The sequence below is a fragment of the Hyposmocoma kahamanoa genome, unplaced genomic scaffold (assembly GCF_003589595.1).
Source record: "Hyposmocoma kahamanoa isolate Upper Pololo Valley unplaced genomic scaffold, ASM358959v1 92, whole genome shotgun sequence".
NCBI lineage: Eukaryota > Metazoa > Arthropoda > Insecta > Lepidoptera > Cosmopterigidae > Hyposmocoma > Hyposmocoma kahamanoa.
Genome location: NW_020654748.1, coordinates 16223628 through 16239584, shown reverse-complemented (window position 1 = coordinate 16239584; position 15957 = coordinate 16223628). Strand labels below are relative to the sequence as shown.

Genomic DNA, 15957 nt, shown 5'->3' with positions numbered 1-15957 from the left:
CTCTCCTTCTGTAGACGTACGTACCAGACGTAGGTATAATTTTGCGGGTCTGTTGATAATATCTTAGGAACGCTCGTAAAGAGGGCAACGGCTTACAAGAATTACATATGCAAGTTTGGTTTTGACAAAATAACCGAATTTCAAGTAAACATGACGTAGACTTTAAGGAAAACACCAAAGGCAATATCGGTAACCAATTTTTCGAACTTTTAACAAAGTGTTAAATGGTACATTTTGATCTCTCTTTCGTATATTGCATATAAACATACATACATAATATAACAAACGCCGTTATCACTTAGTGCATGCGTATTTACTTATAAATTAAACACTTCAATGTCGTCGTTGAACGAATTATTATCGTCTGGAATATTTTCAACATGTATAATCTTTTCTACGTTCTCGTTAAACGTAACTACTGACTTTTTTCTTGTTCTCCGTCTTTCACCGAACTCATCCTCATCTTCAGAATCATCGTCACCATCTTTCAACTTGTCTATAGACTGTATTACGATTGGAATATCATTTACTACAGCCTCAAGAATCCTTTCGGAAGATTTTATTCTAGAATCTGATGGTGTCGGTTCGACGGCGACTGCTTCCACTGACGTGTCTAGCATTTCTTGGAGTCTTTTTTCACTTTTCTTTAGCGTTTCTAGGTCGATTCTGGGTCTAGCTAATATGTCCTCTGGTTTAGGACTCTCAATCCCAGATTCTTTATGCGACGCTAAACTATCAATATCAGAGAACTGCTTATAAAACATGTTCCATTTCCTGCAACAAGTAAGTAAAAAATTGCGTAAGTTTACCTTATGCTCTGTTGATAGCAAAAAGTAATTTAAACAACAATTCCTACCTTCTTAGGAAGAACCACACGGCTGCGGCCACAATTATTATAAAGAGCAGGACACTGAGGATTATTGTTGCTACTAACAAGCCTGTGGCACTTTGTATGACGCATGATTCTAGACCTTCCAGATATTCTTCTAGAGATACAGACCGTATTATGTTGACCGTTATTGGTCTGCTACTTATATTTCTGTAACGAATATTAATATAAATATTTATCTTAGAAGACTAATAAATTCCACATTACTAGACAAAATATCAGATTCTTACGCGAGTAGTTTATCAACATCAACCGGTTCCCGTTCGTATAGTCCATAAATATAAAGTTGCAACGAAGCTCCAGGGGCAGATATCCTTTCTCGTTTATTCATTGTGTTATCTTCAGGGAATTCTTCAGTGGTATGTGGTACGACTGTGGATCTTAGAGATTTAACTTCGTATCCAAGTGCTTCAGTAAATTTGGTTAGGATATTTCGCTCATCGTTCAAAAATTTGTCTCGTACCGTTACGACGGCGATATGATTTGTATCTATAAGTTTCACCTGGAATTAAAATGTTTACAACTGTAGAAAGGCGACTTACAACAAGTTAATTTTAAGCTAATGTTATCTTCAGGTCGTTGGCTCCGGACGGGACATGTTATGTCAATAAAGTGGGTAAATAATACACATTTAAAGTCACAAGACTAGTCTCAATCTCTTATTTGCTAAAGTATATATTTATATTTACAAAGTATAATTTAGTGAACGATATGAATCAAAACTTTTGGAGCTTGTACATTCATTTCTTCCTTCGCTTCCATCAATGTCGACTTTTTTTTATATAATATCAAGTGACTGGACTAACAAGTCGTGTGTCTGACGGTAAGCTACACGCCTGTCCATAAAAGTTGCAGTGCCCCTCAAAGTTTTAAATCGCAAGGATCTGAGCAACTCTGCCACTGCGCCATCACCCTGAGCCATAAGTTGACAAGTCCATGTACCTATAATTTCACCAGCACCCTTAGCCTTCAAAACCGAAACACGATAATGCTGACATTACTGCTTGGCGGCAGAAATAGGAAAGATGGCAGTACTTTCCTGGACAATAAGTTGTTGGGCTACTTCATGGGAGGGGCCTTGTCAATATTGGGTTTAAGAGGTATTAATACTGTGCGTAAGCTGGCAAATTTAATTTGATTGTGTTTCTTTTTTTATATCTCTTTCTATGTTAGTAACCTATGTTAGTTAAGTAAATATTATTATTGCTCATATCCAATGTTGTACATATCCGGTCATGGTCTGATGTAATGGATCATTACATCAGACCATGACCGGAAATATAACATATAGTCAGTTAAATGTAATACTAATAATGTATGTATTACCTATTGATGTGCCTAAATAAATTAATTAATTCATGAATACAAGAGCCCTTAATTTTTATTTTTGCTCTTCTTGGTGTTTGGTCTATCAAAAGTTGTTTAAGTTCTTTCGAAAATCGCAGGAAGGCAAAGGGAGCGTTGCTCATACCTTTCAGAATTAGGAAAAATAACAGAACGCTGTAATGAACGGTGTGGTTTCGTAATTTGCATTTTTTATAGTTTATAGGCGTTAAAAAAGCTGACCTTACATTTAAATTAAACAAGTTTTGTTTTACATCTTTGTGCTGACTTCATAGGTATGTTATAGAATTTGGTCGTACGTCTTTGTGCTGATTGCATACGTATGTAATAGCAATCTTTGTATCATTCTTGTTCGTGTGTCGCTTATAAATAATAAGCGACGCACATACAAGATAACACATAAAAATAATAAAATATACATAAACATATGACATAATGTCATGGCATGGCAAATGTATAATGTATAATTAAACATTTGAAATATAAAAAATAATTGGTATATCGTTAAAATCATACCTTCAAAACATAATTTTTATAAACATATATTATTATAAGCATTTCTACCACACAGTTGAGATTTTCCTTTAAATAAAAGCGTGTTTTATAGATATATAGTCAAAAACATTTCCCAGTAAAATTGTAATATGACACGTATCACAAAAAAGTTATTTTCTAGTACCTGTGTACCGGTATTTACCTCAGCCATTGGTGGTCAGTAAATGGGCATTTATACACATAACTAACAACTGACCATTTGCAAAATTTTGTTTGTTTTATGTTTGCTGTGGTTTATGGACGAGGTCATTTCATACTGAGTCGGATATCTGCTTACAATATTGTCATCTAACAAAACAAAGTACCTGGTCACTTTGTTTATGTGTTAATTACAGAATTTAAGATACGTGTGTTAGAAGACATTAATTTGCCAGAATAACATCATCACAATTTTTGACAAACGGTAAGTAAACAGTATCTATTTGCGGGTGTTAGCGAATGAGCCCTACCTTGAGGTCCTAAATTATCACATTGTCATCTTTGTATAGAGGAAATGTAAAAATTTTTGCTTCTGAATGCTAATTCATTACATGTGTTAGATGCTTTTTGGGACGGACGTTAAAAATAAGTCTTAGTTTCTATACATATAGTTTTAACATCCAAATGCTAGTTTTTATTAAGTTCTAGGAATCTAGAAATCTAAATTCTAGGGATCTGATAACAATAGCATGTTTGGAAAGTACTCGTTTATATATTAACTGCCTCCGTGGCCGTACTGGTCAAGCAGAGGAGCCGCGTTCGATTCCCAGGCCGTGAGAAGTATTTGTATGTTTTTGAAGGGCAAGGGTGCTGGTGAAATTATAGACACAGGGGTTCAACTACATATGTCTCAAAGTGACGGGCGAAGTGGCAGTGCCCCTCAAAGTTTTGAGTGGTAATGCAACTGTTATGGACAGGCGTGTAGCTTACCATAAGGCGCACGACTTGTCCGTCCTGTCATTTGATATTAAAAAAAAGACCTAAATCTATTTTTATATATATATTTATATTTTAAACTGCCCCTGTGTCCGAACGGTTGCCACGACTGCCGGACTGCCACGCAGAGATCGCAGGTTCGTTTGTCGGGCCGGGACAAATATTTGTATGACCTACATTTATTTCTGTCGTGTGTAATTTATGGTTGTCTATGTGTGTGGCCATGGCACCCGCGACACAGGGTTTCACTAGTGCGGGGATATGTGAAGTGTGTGCGCTTTTTATTATTATTATTTTTCTCGTGAATTTGGGTGCAATTTGTGGTGTGTGTTCTTAGCACCCGCGACACAGAGTTTCGCTAGTGCGGGCCAATGAGTCTGTGTGTTATTTATTATTATTATAAATACAAGTACACTATATATATATAGCATAATTCTAACTTATGTTAGTAGCATGGAGTAAAAGGTATCACCTTGAGGAATGCATATTATTTAACATTCTACGCAATAAGAAAATAGAAAAGTTTTTGAATACGAATATTGCCGGTCACTCGCCTACTTTCCATTATTCTAAAAAGAACCACAGCGGGTGGACGCAGTAAGTTGGAGTATTTCTTACCATAAGCTTGACAGATCCAGTAAGTCCGTTATCACCGTTCCGATCTGTAACGTTAACAGTCAACACCATGTTATCTTCTAAAAGTTCGTTCTTGCGAACGTGAACTAATCCTGTACTAGGTGCTACAGATAAAGCGTCTTCCAAACTCCAGTAGAATAGTCTTGCATTCATTCCGACATCTGCGTCAGTTGCCTGGGGAATTTAGTAAAATTGCAATGGTAAGTGAAATTATTAAAGGACAAGTCAAGTCAAGCATGATACCCAGGATCCCTCACATGTCGCAAATAAATTATTGGTTTCCAAAATTTTGGTCGAGTAGTGCATATTTAGTACATGAACGTAGGAAATTTACTTTTGAAATCATAATTTACTCAGCGGCAAGTCGTAAATAAGAAGAAACGGACTTCATTTTAAAGTAACGGATTTTGCCTTAGGCAATTAATTTATGTATTCTGATTAAACGATCGAAAACACGACATCATGAGATATGACGCATGTAAAAAACGGCAATAAGATAAATGGATTTGTTTTTAAAACAAAGCACGCCTTATAAAAATCTCACCTGTAACTCGACTAAGGCTCGAGGTAATACACGTTCTTCGAGTTTCGGTACGGGATAACCTACTACTATAGGCTCATTTTCATTTTCATCAAAAATGGGAGCGTTGTCGTTGATATCATTTACAATTAGATTAACTAAAGTTCGCCTTGAATTGTATCGAATGCCATCAGTTAAGATCCATTTCTTGTCGCCGTAATCATAAGGACCGAGGTGATCGAGTTTCGGTTGTGGGTTCAAAGAACGCTTGTGTCGCGTTGACACTTTATCGGTATCGCATTCGAGGAATAGCTCAACTTGCACTTGCGAGAGCGCCATAAAAGCGATCGACTCATCTTCCCTGTCGATATTATGAGAGTGCAAACCATTGTCATCGACGTATAACCACTTCTGATCATGAGGCCATAGGTTTGTAAGAGTGTACCGACAACCTGGGAATTGTGCTTCGTTTAAAAGTACGAGGTTTCGGTGAGGTTCTTCTTCGTCTCTGTCCAAGATTATCAAGGGTGGCACCACGAGGTCATCTTCACCGCATATTGTGATGGCGTCTACTGTCAGAGTGATCTGAATCAAAAATCAAAATAAAATGTTATTTTTAGTTAACATTAAAGGATGTGCATATTCTATAACCAAGATGTGTTTAAAAAAAAGTAATATCGAGTTCTTACGATTTCGTGATTGTTATACATTACTTAATTTAATATTATTATTAATTTATTATTTATTACAAAGGAAACAATTCTTTAGGATCTAAATCGCGTACTTTCGTTTTTGGTGATGACTTCATTCAGGTCGACCTCTGGTCAGGTCGGCCTCTGGAGGAATCTGTACAGGGCCCGAAGCGTTAAACTATTTGAAGAAAAAAAATCGAAAAAAAATAAACGCGATTTAGAAACGAAAAATAGTTTCATTTTCAATGAACAATTTATTAAAGCAAACAACCAAACTGTTGAGTGTATAAATGTTTAATATTTTCAAAACGATCGCAATTATGTCTGCGTTTTTAATCGATAAATTTGAACTGGAAGAAAAATAAGTTTCCAAATATGTTTTCGTCTCATGTCAGTTATAGGGTACCTTTTTCACACAAACTGATTTTTGAGCTTCAATTCGAGCTGTTTTGTTAGTTTATATTTGGACAGCCGCTGCCCGAACACCCGTTTTCTCACAATTGGTTTTTATTGGCATCACAAACATCTAATTATGTCGTTTGTTTGTTAAGATATCTATAATCAAAATGACAAGACAATTTGCTTGTACCTATGACCTTTACCTGTTTTCAAAATTTATTTTTTGTTTTAAATTAGTAGACTTAAATTTGAACTTTTTGTCTGATGATATTGATTGTTGATTGATTATTTGTACCTACCTGTGCAGTAGCAGTGGCTTGTGACACGACTGTAGTGGCCACAACTTGGAAGTTGTATACTCCGCTGTTAGCTTGCGCAGACAAAAACAATCCACCTTGGATATCGATGGACAAGCGTTGCTGTAAATGTGCTGCAAGAAAGTAGACTAGCGTGTATTGAAGTTCAGACTAAAATGAATCTCATCGAAAGACTGTGTACGAGTATGTCTGTACTTACAGAGGGTTGGTGCAATCTATGGGATATACGAGTATGTGACTTGGGTGCTTTTTAAACAACCTGGTGCATTTTTTCTGCTGGTATTTATTACGTTAATAAAGGTTTTTAGTTGTCTTTTCTTTTCCAGGCAAGAACACTACACCTTTAAGTATCATATAGGCAACTGCCACATTGGAAAGGCGACAAATTTTAACGTGGATTAAAAATACACTCGTTCGCTTTCTATAGAGTTAACCTACAATGAAGATTTTAGCTGACTTCCGTGTATTTTTCATTTTATTATTTGGGTGTAAGCCAGACCTTTCCAAATTTAGCAAATGAAACTTGCTTATAGTAAAATAATAAAAGTCGAACTATTCCAAAAAAACGCAAAAATATTTATGAATAACGACCGTATTGAAATATTTTTGTACAGTACAGTTGTTTAGTCCCTTCGAGACCAAGAACGTTGCAACATGTCCAAATCTCGAGGGAAATAAAATCTATTTATACGCGATTAAGTCCCGGTTTTTAAAAGCAAATAATATTTCTGTATGCCTGAACAGTACTCAGGAGTAAATTCATATCAAATCAGTTTTGCTCGCTTAAAACTTCAGGCGCTGAATGCTCTAGATCGAATACTACTTTCTACTAAGTAGTCTGTGTTTCTAACTCAGTAAATGCTTAGTTAGACTATCCCATTTGCTCAAATCATTGCGAATTAGTATAAACTATTACTACAATAAAGAATTGAATTGAATCTATTTGATACTAGGATTGGGGAATCATAGCGAATAATTTGGTAGTGAATAGCTAACTGTATGCATAGTTTTTTTTTACTTAAAAAACAAGAAGTTTCCCTTCCGGATATGTCAGAATCAGAATCTGAATAATTTATTTTTAGTTATGTATTGTGGGAACGTGCATACGTATAGATGCTTTGAATTATATGAATCTTTGATTCTTATTTAAAAAATAATACCGATAAAAGGAACTTATGCTCCTGTCTGCTGCCCCTGAGACCCTCATACTAAAGTTTTATTCCAACTATTTTAACTTGACGGATACCAGAGTGAGTGATTTCCTCCTTGAATATATTTGACGGTCCGTGGTCCTTCATCTTCATACTCCTCCTGAGTTTCGACTTTTCTATCCTATCCTTTGATTTATTTACCTTATTTTAAATTTATCCTCTAAAAGTATATAAGTAAATATTATTATTATATACTATTATTTATATGTATTTAATAGTATTCAATCTTTACGTATCTATTAGGAGTCAATATGTAGTGTACTAATTTTGAAGTATGTAGATGCATACTTATATTGTATTATAATAAATCGTTTGCATCTCTTAAATTTCTGTATTAAAGTTGTTGGAAGACAATGGTACAAACTTACGATCGTTGATGTTTAGTGAATAGGTAACAGCTTCTCTGTTGTCAGCTGTGGCATGGACTCTTCCCGCTAAACCAGTGTGAGCAACATCAACACGTATAGCATATGATTCGGAACTGAACGTGATTGTTGGTAGTTCAGGGTATACTGGAAATGAACAAAATGAACGTTGAAATAGACTAGTGCAGACCAAAGGCTATAAGGCTGGAGAGCTTTGTCTCTAGTCGTTCCCTCGTGTCTGAGGATCGTCGGCTTCGTCGACCGACTATTTAGAGTGATCTTCATCTGTTTCTATCCAGCGAATCCTTACGGTTGTGCAAAATTTGGATGACGACGACTACAACAAGTTTCTTCAAACTTTAATCGCCTCTGCGCATCATGTGGCCAAAATATTAAAGAATGCATTGTTGGCTATCATGGATAACCGGGTTTTAATTTGGAGCTGAGACAGGTTTGATGCATTGGTAGTTTGAGGACTATGTAAAGTTAATGAACCTACATCTGTATCCAACTTTATACTTATTACGAGTAGTTACATCGGTTGAAGATCGAATCAGGGGGCTACTCTCGATCTCCGTGCGACATCCGTCCGAAACAATTACTGTCAAATAAGTAATATTCGACAAAATTAAAAGACAAGTATCCAGTATGAAGCTTCATTCGCATCACGCGTCTTTTCATTTGGTCAAGTATTGCTTATTTGGCAGTAATTGTTTCGGACGGATGTCGGACGGAGATCAAGAGTAGTCCCCCTGGTTTCATAAAACTGAAACTGACCTTAGTGTAGCCAAAATAAATAAAGAGTTTCAATACTCTCCTTATGAAAATAGAATATGCAGTATAGTTGGATTGTTCACTGACCACATACATAACATACCGCTTGTGGATTTCATCACAATAAAGGCAAATTTTTAGACACAAAAGTTAAGTTGACCGATATTTGCGAAAAATGTTTTTGTAACATTTCAAGTATATGATCATCGCACTAGCCATGTACGCCATCTATGTTACCTGACTTGTAATTGTGGCACTACAAAAAGAAGACGGGTGATTAAGTAAAGAGTAAATAATGTATGTCTAGAACAAGTTATGTGTTATAGCTATGTGCTTACCAGTCCGGTGTACGGTAAGTACTAATACGGCACTGGCAGTGCTCACCCTCATTTCCAGACTTACAAAGAAGACATCAGATGGCAAGGCCTCTAGTCCACCTTCTTGTATAGTTACAATTCCGTTTGACAGCGTGACGTTGAATAATCTCGCGTGATCTGAAAATTAATTAGCACAAAGTGAGATTAAATAAGATTCTTCTTTTAATTTAATTTTACATATTAGAGCAAGTTCCATATGACTATATACATAATGTGATCCATACATACGTAAAAAGTATAGTTTTAGTTTTCGTTTATTTCTCTCAACATTACAAATTTCATACAAATACAATTACATGTCATTTATACTACTATATACATATATACTACTCTTCGAAAATTGAGCGTCAAGTTTATAAAATAATTAAGAAAATAATTATGTAATAGTGAATCATAAGTACACAATAGTGTACATGTACAAAATCAAACATAATTAAATTAAATTAATAAATAATTGAGTTAAACTAACAATGTCAAGTGCATACAGAAAATATCAATACGGATACTTAATAACTAATAAATTTATATTACAGTATAATAATACGATAAATGTCAAATTTATTAATAAATTAATTAATAAATTAATTATTTATTAAGTATTTTGAGTGTACTCTGTTACTGAGTAAAGGGACTTTTCCAATAAAAGGTTCTTCAGTCTGCACCTGAACGTTTCTTACAACATTCGTTTTTTAGTTCGGCAGGTAGGTGCTTATAATAGGTCGGTCCTATAACCCGCGGGTTTTTTCGTGAAGTGCAGTGCGAGGCGGTACTAATCGGAGTTGCCCCGCACGACAGACTATATATACCTATATAGCATTTCGTATTAAATACAGTTAAACTTACTTGGTTCCCATTGAGACAACCTGGCCGTACATAGTGTGTATGACGAATAACTATCACTCAATGTGTTAACACTTACCTTCTATCTATCTTTATGAAGATATAATATTAGATAGTAATTTTTATGTTGCTGCAACATTACATAACATTGCACCTTGTATTTCTACTTATCATAATAAGTAATAATATGGTATCTCACGTAATAAGCATAGTAATGATAAAGAGAAATGTTTACTAGCCTCCTATAATTTCTATGCCGGTTCCAGTATAGTCTAAGACTGTTATAGTTTCATGTTGAATGACTCCTTCTCGAATGGTTCCTTCATAAAGCGCTTTATCGAAACGTGCACTTCCTGGCGGTGGAGGGTCGCGCATATTTGTGGTAAGTATCAGCATGGCTCTGGCATCGCCTACGCTCATTTCAATAAGCACAAATTCGACATCAGATGGGAGAGCGTCAAGTCTCATTCCTTGTATAGTTACTGTTCCGCTGGACAGTGTAGCGCTAAAGAGATCCGCATGCTCTGAGAATGGATTATATTTGCAAGTTAAAGACTTTGTAATAAATGTGAAGGACCTATAATATTGCGACGGATCAAATATCAACTTTTAGATAACACTGGAATGAATACTTTATAGACGATTTCAGCTCTCCTTAATATCCTTCTTACGAATAAACGTATATCTGTCATAAGAATGATGTTTATTTGCTTGATACATACCTCCTGAAATTTCAATACTGGTCCCGTTGTATCCATTAATGCTTATGGATTCATGAAGAACAACTCCGTCTTTAATAGTTCCTTCGTAAAGCGTTTTATCGAAACTTATACTTTCTGGCGGTGGGTCGGTACGAGTAAGTAACAAAACAGCGCCGGCATCGCTTACTTTCATTTCAAGGGCCACAAATAGGACGTCAGGCGGCAGAGTCTCCAAAGACACGCCTCGTACTGTGACTGTCCCGTTGGAGAGAGTGCCTTCGAATAGTCCCGAGAATTCTACGAAACAAACAAAGTATTTAATTTAATTACTGTTTATCTAGAATTTTTACTCAATTGATCCGTTTATAATAATGTTTACATTTTTGCAGTTAAGGAAGGAGACAATATATAAAATAAAATAAAATTTCAGTAGTACTGAACTGTAGTCCGTGTTTAAGTGTGTAACTAAAAAAAGAGACAATTACCTCCGAGAAGTTGAATATCTGTTCCGCTGTACCCATTTACGGTAATATATTCGTGTAGCATGGCACCATCTTGTATGAGTCCTTCGTATAGAGTCTTCTCGAAACTGACTATACATGATGGCAGGTCAGTGCGGGTTACGGCAAGTACTAATATGGCACTGGCAGTGCTGACTCTCATTTCCAGACTCACAAAGAGGACATCAGATGGCAAGGCCTCTAGTCCGTCTTCTTGTACAGTTACAATTCCGTTTGATAGTGTGGCCTTGAATAAATCTGCGTAATCTGAAAATTAACATGTTCAGAGTCAGGTTAAGTTCGATTCTTACTCGTATACTAATTTAGTTTTACGTTTCAGACTATGATCCATATGTGGCCACATACATACATTAACAGCATTGTCAACCCATTCAGATGTCACACTGCTGGGCACGGGTCTTACACCACATACACATTTCTTCCAACTCGTATAATAAACACTATAGTATCTCTTGAAGTAAGATAATATAGTTACTGTTACGTTGGATAGTGTAGCGCTAAAGAGCATGCGGAATGCTCTGAGTATGGATATATTTGCAAGTTAAGGATTTTTAATAACTGTGGAGGACCTACAATATTGCAACGGATCAAATATCACGTTTAGATAACGATGCTATACGAATAAACTTAACTCTGTTATAAGAATGATGTTTATTTATTTGATACCTTCCTCTTGAAATTTCAATACTGGTCCCACTGTATCCAATAACGCTTATTGGATTCATGAAGAACAACTCCGTCTTGAATAGTTCCTTCATATAGCGTTTTATCGAAACTTATACTTTCTGGCGGAGGGTCGTTGAGTAAAAAAACAGCGCCGGCATCGTTTAATCTTAGTTAAAGAGCCACAAACAAGACGTCAGGCGAAAGAGTCTCCAAATACCTAGATCCCTCGTATTGTTACATAGATATATTTTCCTATATCTATCTATTGCTACTACCTTGTTCGAAAGAGTGTTTTCGAATAGTCCCGAGAATTTTACGACACGAATAAATAGTTTAATTTAATTACTATTAATCTAGATTTTTTATTGATTGAACTTCGTTTTAATAAATTTTACATTTTTGCAGTTAAGGCAGGAGATAGTTCCAGTTTTCTAATTATAACAATACTAGACTGAGTTGGCACGTACTTAACTTTTTAACTTAAAAACGAGACAATTACCTCCGAGAAGTTGAATATCCGTTCCGCTATACCCATTTACGGTAATATCTTCGTGTAGCACGGCACCATCGTGTACGTTTCCTTCATACAGAATTTTCTCGAAACTAACTATACACGGTGGTGGGTCAGTGCGAGTTACGGCAAGTACTAATATGGCACTGGCGGTGCTTACTTTCATTTCGAGACTCACAAAGAAGACATCATCAGGCAGGGCCTCTAGCCCATCTTCTTGTAAAGTTACAATTCCGTTTGATAGAGTGGGCTTGAACAATTCCGCGTGATCTGAAAGTTGAAGATGTATGTACAGGGTCAAATTAAGTTCGATTCTTCTACTAATACGTATATGTATAGATCACGCACCGAAATTTAAAATTCATTTAGTAGAATTACGTAGATATATATATATACACATACACATTTCGTACAACTCATATAATAAACACTACATAAACACAATTTATTTTTTACTAACCTCCTATAACTTCTACGGCGGTTCCAATATAGTCTAAAACTGTTATAGTTTCATGTTGAACGATTCCTTCTCGAATGGTTCCTTCATAAAGCGTTTTGTCGAAGCTGGCACTTCCTGGCAACGGAGGGTCGTGAATATTTGTGGTAAGTACCAGCATGGCTCTGGCATCACCTGCGCTCATTTCAATGAGCACAAATTGGACATCAGATGGAAGAGCGTCAAGGGTAACTCCTTGTACAGTGATGGTTCCGCTGGATAGTGTAGCGTTGAAGAATTCGGCATGCTCTGAGAACGGATTATATTTACAAGTTAAGGATTTTATAAAACTTAATAGATAAATTTGTAGCTGCTAGTGTAGCTTCTTTCAAGGCATAATATGATACACCAATTTTAAAAATGCAATGCAAGTTTCAGCTGAAGATTTTAACTCTTTATTTCGCTCCATGTGTAGTCGGTCGTATTTGTAAGTGTCGGTATGTTTGTCTGTATGTCAAATATTTTTCCAAGTACAAACACCTAATAGAGTATACAAATAGCCATGTGATGTGCCATCAGGGTAACGGCGCAGTGGCATTGAATTTGACCGCGATTTAAAACTTACACTATCATAAAAAAGAGAACCACATAATACTCAATAAAGATGCATCATTATAACATTACTAAGATGTTGCACTAGTTATTATTAGACTATAATAAAGTAAGACCATACATTCATTACGAAGTGAATACCGTGTTTCAACTTCCGTCCATATAAGGGGACCTTTTGCGATAATATTCCTTTTTGTGTTCCCTAAAAGCGGGCCGGAATTCAATGAGAACCTTTTATGAATATATATGCTTTTTTCAAAAATCTTCAGCTGGAGATGCCATCATCGAGTTATCTAGCCATGTTTGTTGTCTACTGAGTCACTGCCTTGTTCTTTCATATTAAAAACTTCAATGTTCGGTATCGTTCAAAATTGAGCAGTTCTGCAACTTGATTGACATTGAAATATGTGAGAGTAATTAACAATACCCGCGAGAAGATAGAAGACAAGAAACTGGTACCATAAGAGTTATAATACTTTCCTATTTGATTTTGTTAAAAATAATAATGGGGAACCAATTGTTTGTGCGTCCTAAAGTTTTTGTTTATGTATATTATTGAGCGAGTTAATACAATATTAAGCTGTTGTTAATTCATGTCGATTGTTGCACATTTGACTTTCCTTTTTAAAACTCTCAGACTTGACTTTGAGTTGCCGTTTGTGTGCATAAACCCTCCCTTGACTACTGGTAGGTACTTTTGTAGACTAAAACAAATTGCATCTTTTAGTTTGACGAGGGCTGTTTGTAATCCTAACTTGTCTAAGGGACGTTGCACAGAAGAATCACACTTAAAATCCCAGTGTTGGAATAACTTTTTCAAATTTATACCCACCTCCTGAAAGTGGAATACGACTCCCGCTATATCCTTTGACCATAATTGTTTCGTGTTTAACAACGCCATCTTGAATGGTTCCTTCGTAAAGTATTTTGTCGAAACTAACATTTTCCGGTGGAGTATCTGTAAAATAATTAAGGTACAGCATGCTATATGATCTTATATAGGTATTTGTATCTTTTTGCAGTTACGACTACTGGCAATACACGCTAGTTATATTTTCATCTCAAATGTTTTTTTGATTTACTTTTAAAATAGATATTTTTTCCTACTTTTCTTGGCTTTTCGCGGTTAGCTATTGTAAGATGACATTTGAGTAATATAAATTTTATAATATAAAATTCAATACAAAAAGGTTCATAATCGCTAGTCTATTTCATTATTTTTATATTTAATTGATTTTATCATTGACATAGTCATTCATTTCATATTCTACATGTCTTTGTAGAGAAATCGTATTAGAAATAATTATTACGATTATATCGCTTGTCGGTAGAAGTGAATTATATTTAATATTGTACTATCTGTACATCTAAGTTAATAATTGTATTTTGCACATTCGTATTTTTTTTGTAAGTATTATACAAAAGCACTACGCGAGAAGCACACAATAAGTTTCCGGAATGAATAAGAAAAAAATACTATAAATGGTCAGAAATGAATTTATTGTTTTTTAAAATAATCTCCGTTAGCATTAATGCACTTTTTCATACGAATGAACCAATTTTGAAAACATTTATGCCACGTCCGTGACAATCTCTGAAACATATTTTTCATACTCTTCGACAGACTCTTCAGGTGATGAAAATCGTTGACCACGTAACTGATTCTTAATTTTTGGAAATAAATAAAAGTCACAAGGTGCCAGGTCAGGACTGTACGCGAGATGGCTCATTAGGTCAACATTATTCACCTTCAAAAATTCATTTGTTTTTGACACCAAATTTGACGCCCCTTCATTGAATCTGGTAAGCATGGCATTGCACCAAGTGACGCGATGCGTTTTTTGAGCCCCAATCAAATTGTGTGGGATCCACCGAGAGCACAGCTTTTTCACACCCAAATGTTTGTATAGTGTTGATTGTATTTGACTCATGCCTATGCCTAAAGATGCCCGAATCTCATGGTATGTCACATGCCTGTCTGTTTTGATTATACGACGCATAGCATCGATATTTTTGTTGTTTACAGCAGTGGACGGGCGACCATCACGAAATTCGTCACTGAGATTCACACGACCGCGTTTGAATTCTACAAACCAGCTATAAATAGTTGTCTTGCATGGTACTTCATCGCCAAAAGCAGTTTGAAGCCGAGGGAAGCTCCGCTGAGCTTCTACATTACACTTAAAGTCGTAGAAAATCGTACTACGAAAATTTTCACGAGTTAAATTCATGGTGACGTGCTCTGTGATGTGTGATGGTGATGTAGACAACCAATTTCTAAAATGACGCCACAATGTAAAAAAAAACAAGTGACAGTCAGATGAAATAAACTGTATTCTACAGTCAAAGAGTTCCATTTTCAAATGTTGTAATTACTTTTTAAATATTGTTTACGTAAGTGGCCAGTTCCAGAAACTTATAGTGCGCCCTATGTATATTTTATAAATTTTGCATTTTTATAATATTCTTTATATGTATAACACAAAAATAACCAAGCTAAGCTAAGCTAGCCCAAGCTAACCTCACCTGCAAGTGGTGCGCCTGCTGATAGACGGACGAGGCTCTAGCGAGGGGTTTTCCCTTTCGGGGGTTGGGAGGTCAGACGGCAGTCGCTCCCGTAAAAACCAACACCGCCACATCAACTTATGGAAGTCAACAGAAGGATATGGCATAGGG

At 35.8% G+C, this 15957-nt stretch overlaps 1 protein-coding gene across 1 annotated transcript in view; it reads right to left on the bottom strand.

The window, feature by feature from the left end:
- Positions 1 to 261: 261 nt before the first annotated feature.
- Positions 262 to 15957, bottom strand: part of LOC113236766 — a 97918-nt gene continuing 82222 nt past the window's right edge. The window contains exons 25-38 of the mRNA XM_026472934.1: positions 14114 to 14239; positions 12694 to 12978; positions 12222 to 12503; positions 11021 to 11302; positions 10557 to 10832; positions 10074 to 10358; positions 8956 to 9111; positions 7847 to 7990; positions 6250 to 6380; positions 4884 to 5444; positions 4322 to 4513; positions 1120 to 1391; positions 857 to 1039; positions 262 to 774 (exon numbers count right to left, since the gene is read on the bottom strand). Of these exons, the coding sequence (XP_026328719.1) occupies positions 318 to 774; positions 857 to 1039; positions 1120 to 1391; positions 4322 to 4513; positions 4884 to 5444; positions 6250 to 6380; positions 7847 to 7990; positions 8956 to 9111; positions 10074 to 10358; positions 10557 to 10832; positions 11021 to 11302; positions 12222 to 12503; positions 12694 to 12978; positions 14114 to 14239 (3632 nt within the window). The 3' untranslated portion in view covers positions 262 to 317. The remainder of the gene's footprint in view (positions 775 to 856; positions 1040 to 1119; positions 1392 to 4321; positions 4514 to 4883; positions 5445 to 6249; positions 6381 to 7846; positions 7991 to 8955; positions 9112 to 10073; positions 10359 to 10556; positions 10833 to 11020; positions 11303 to 12221; positions 12504 to 12693; positions 12979 to 14113; positions 14240 to 15957) is intronic.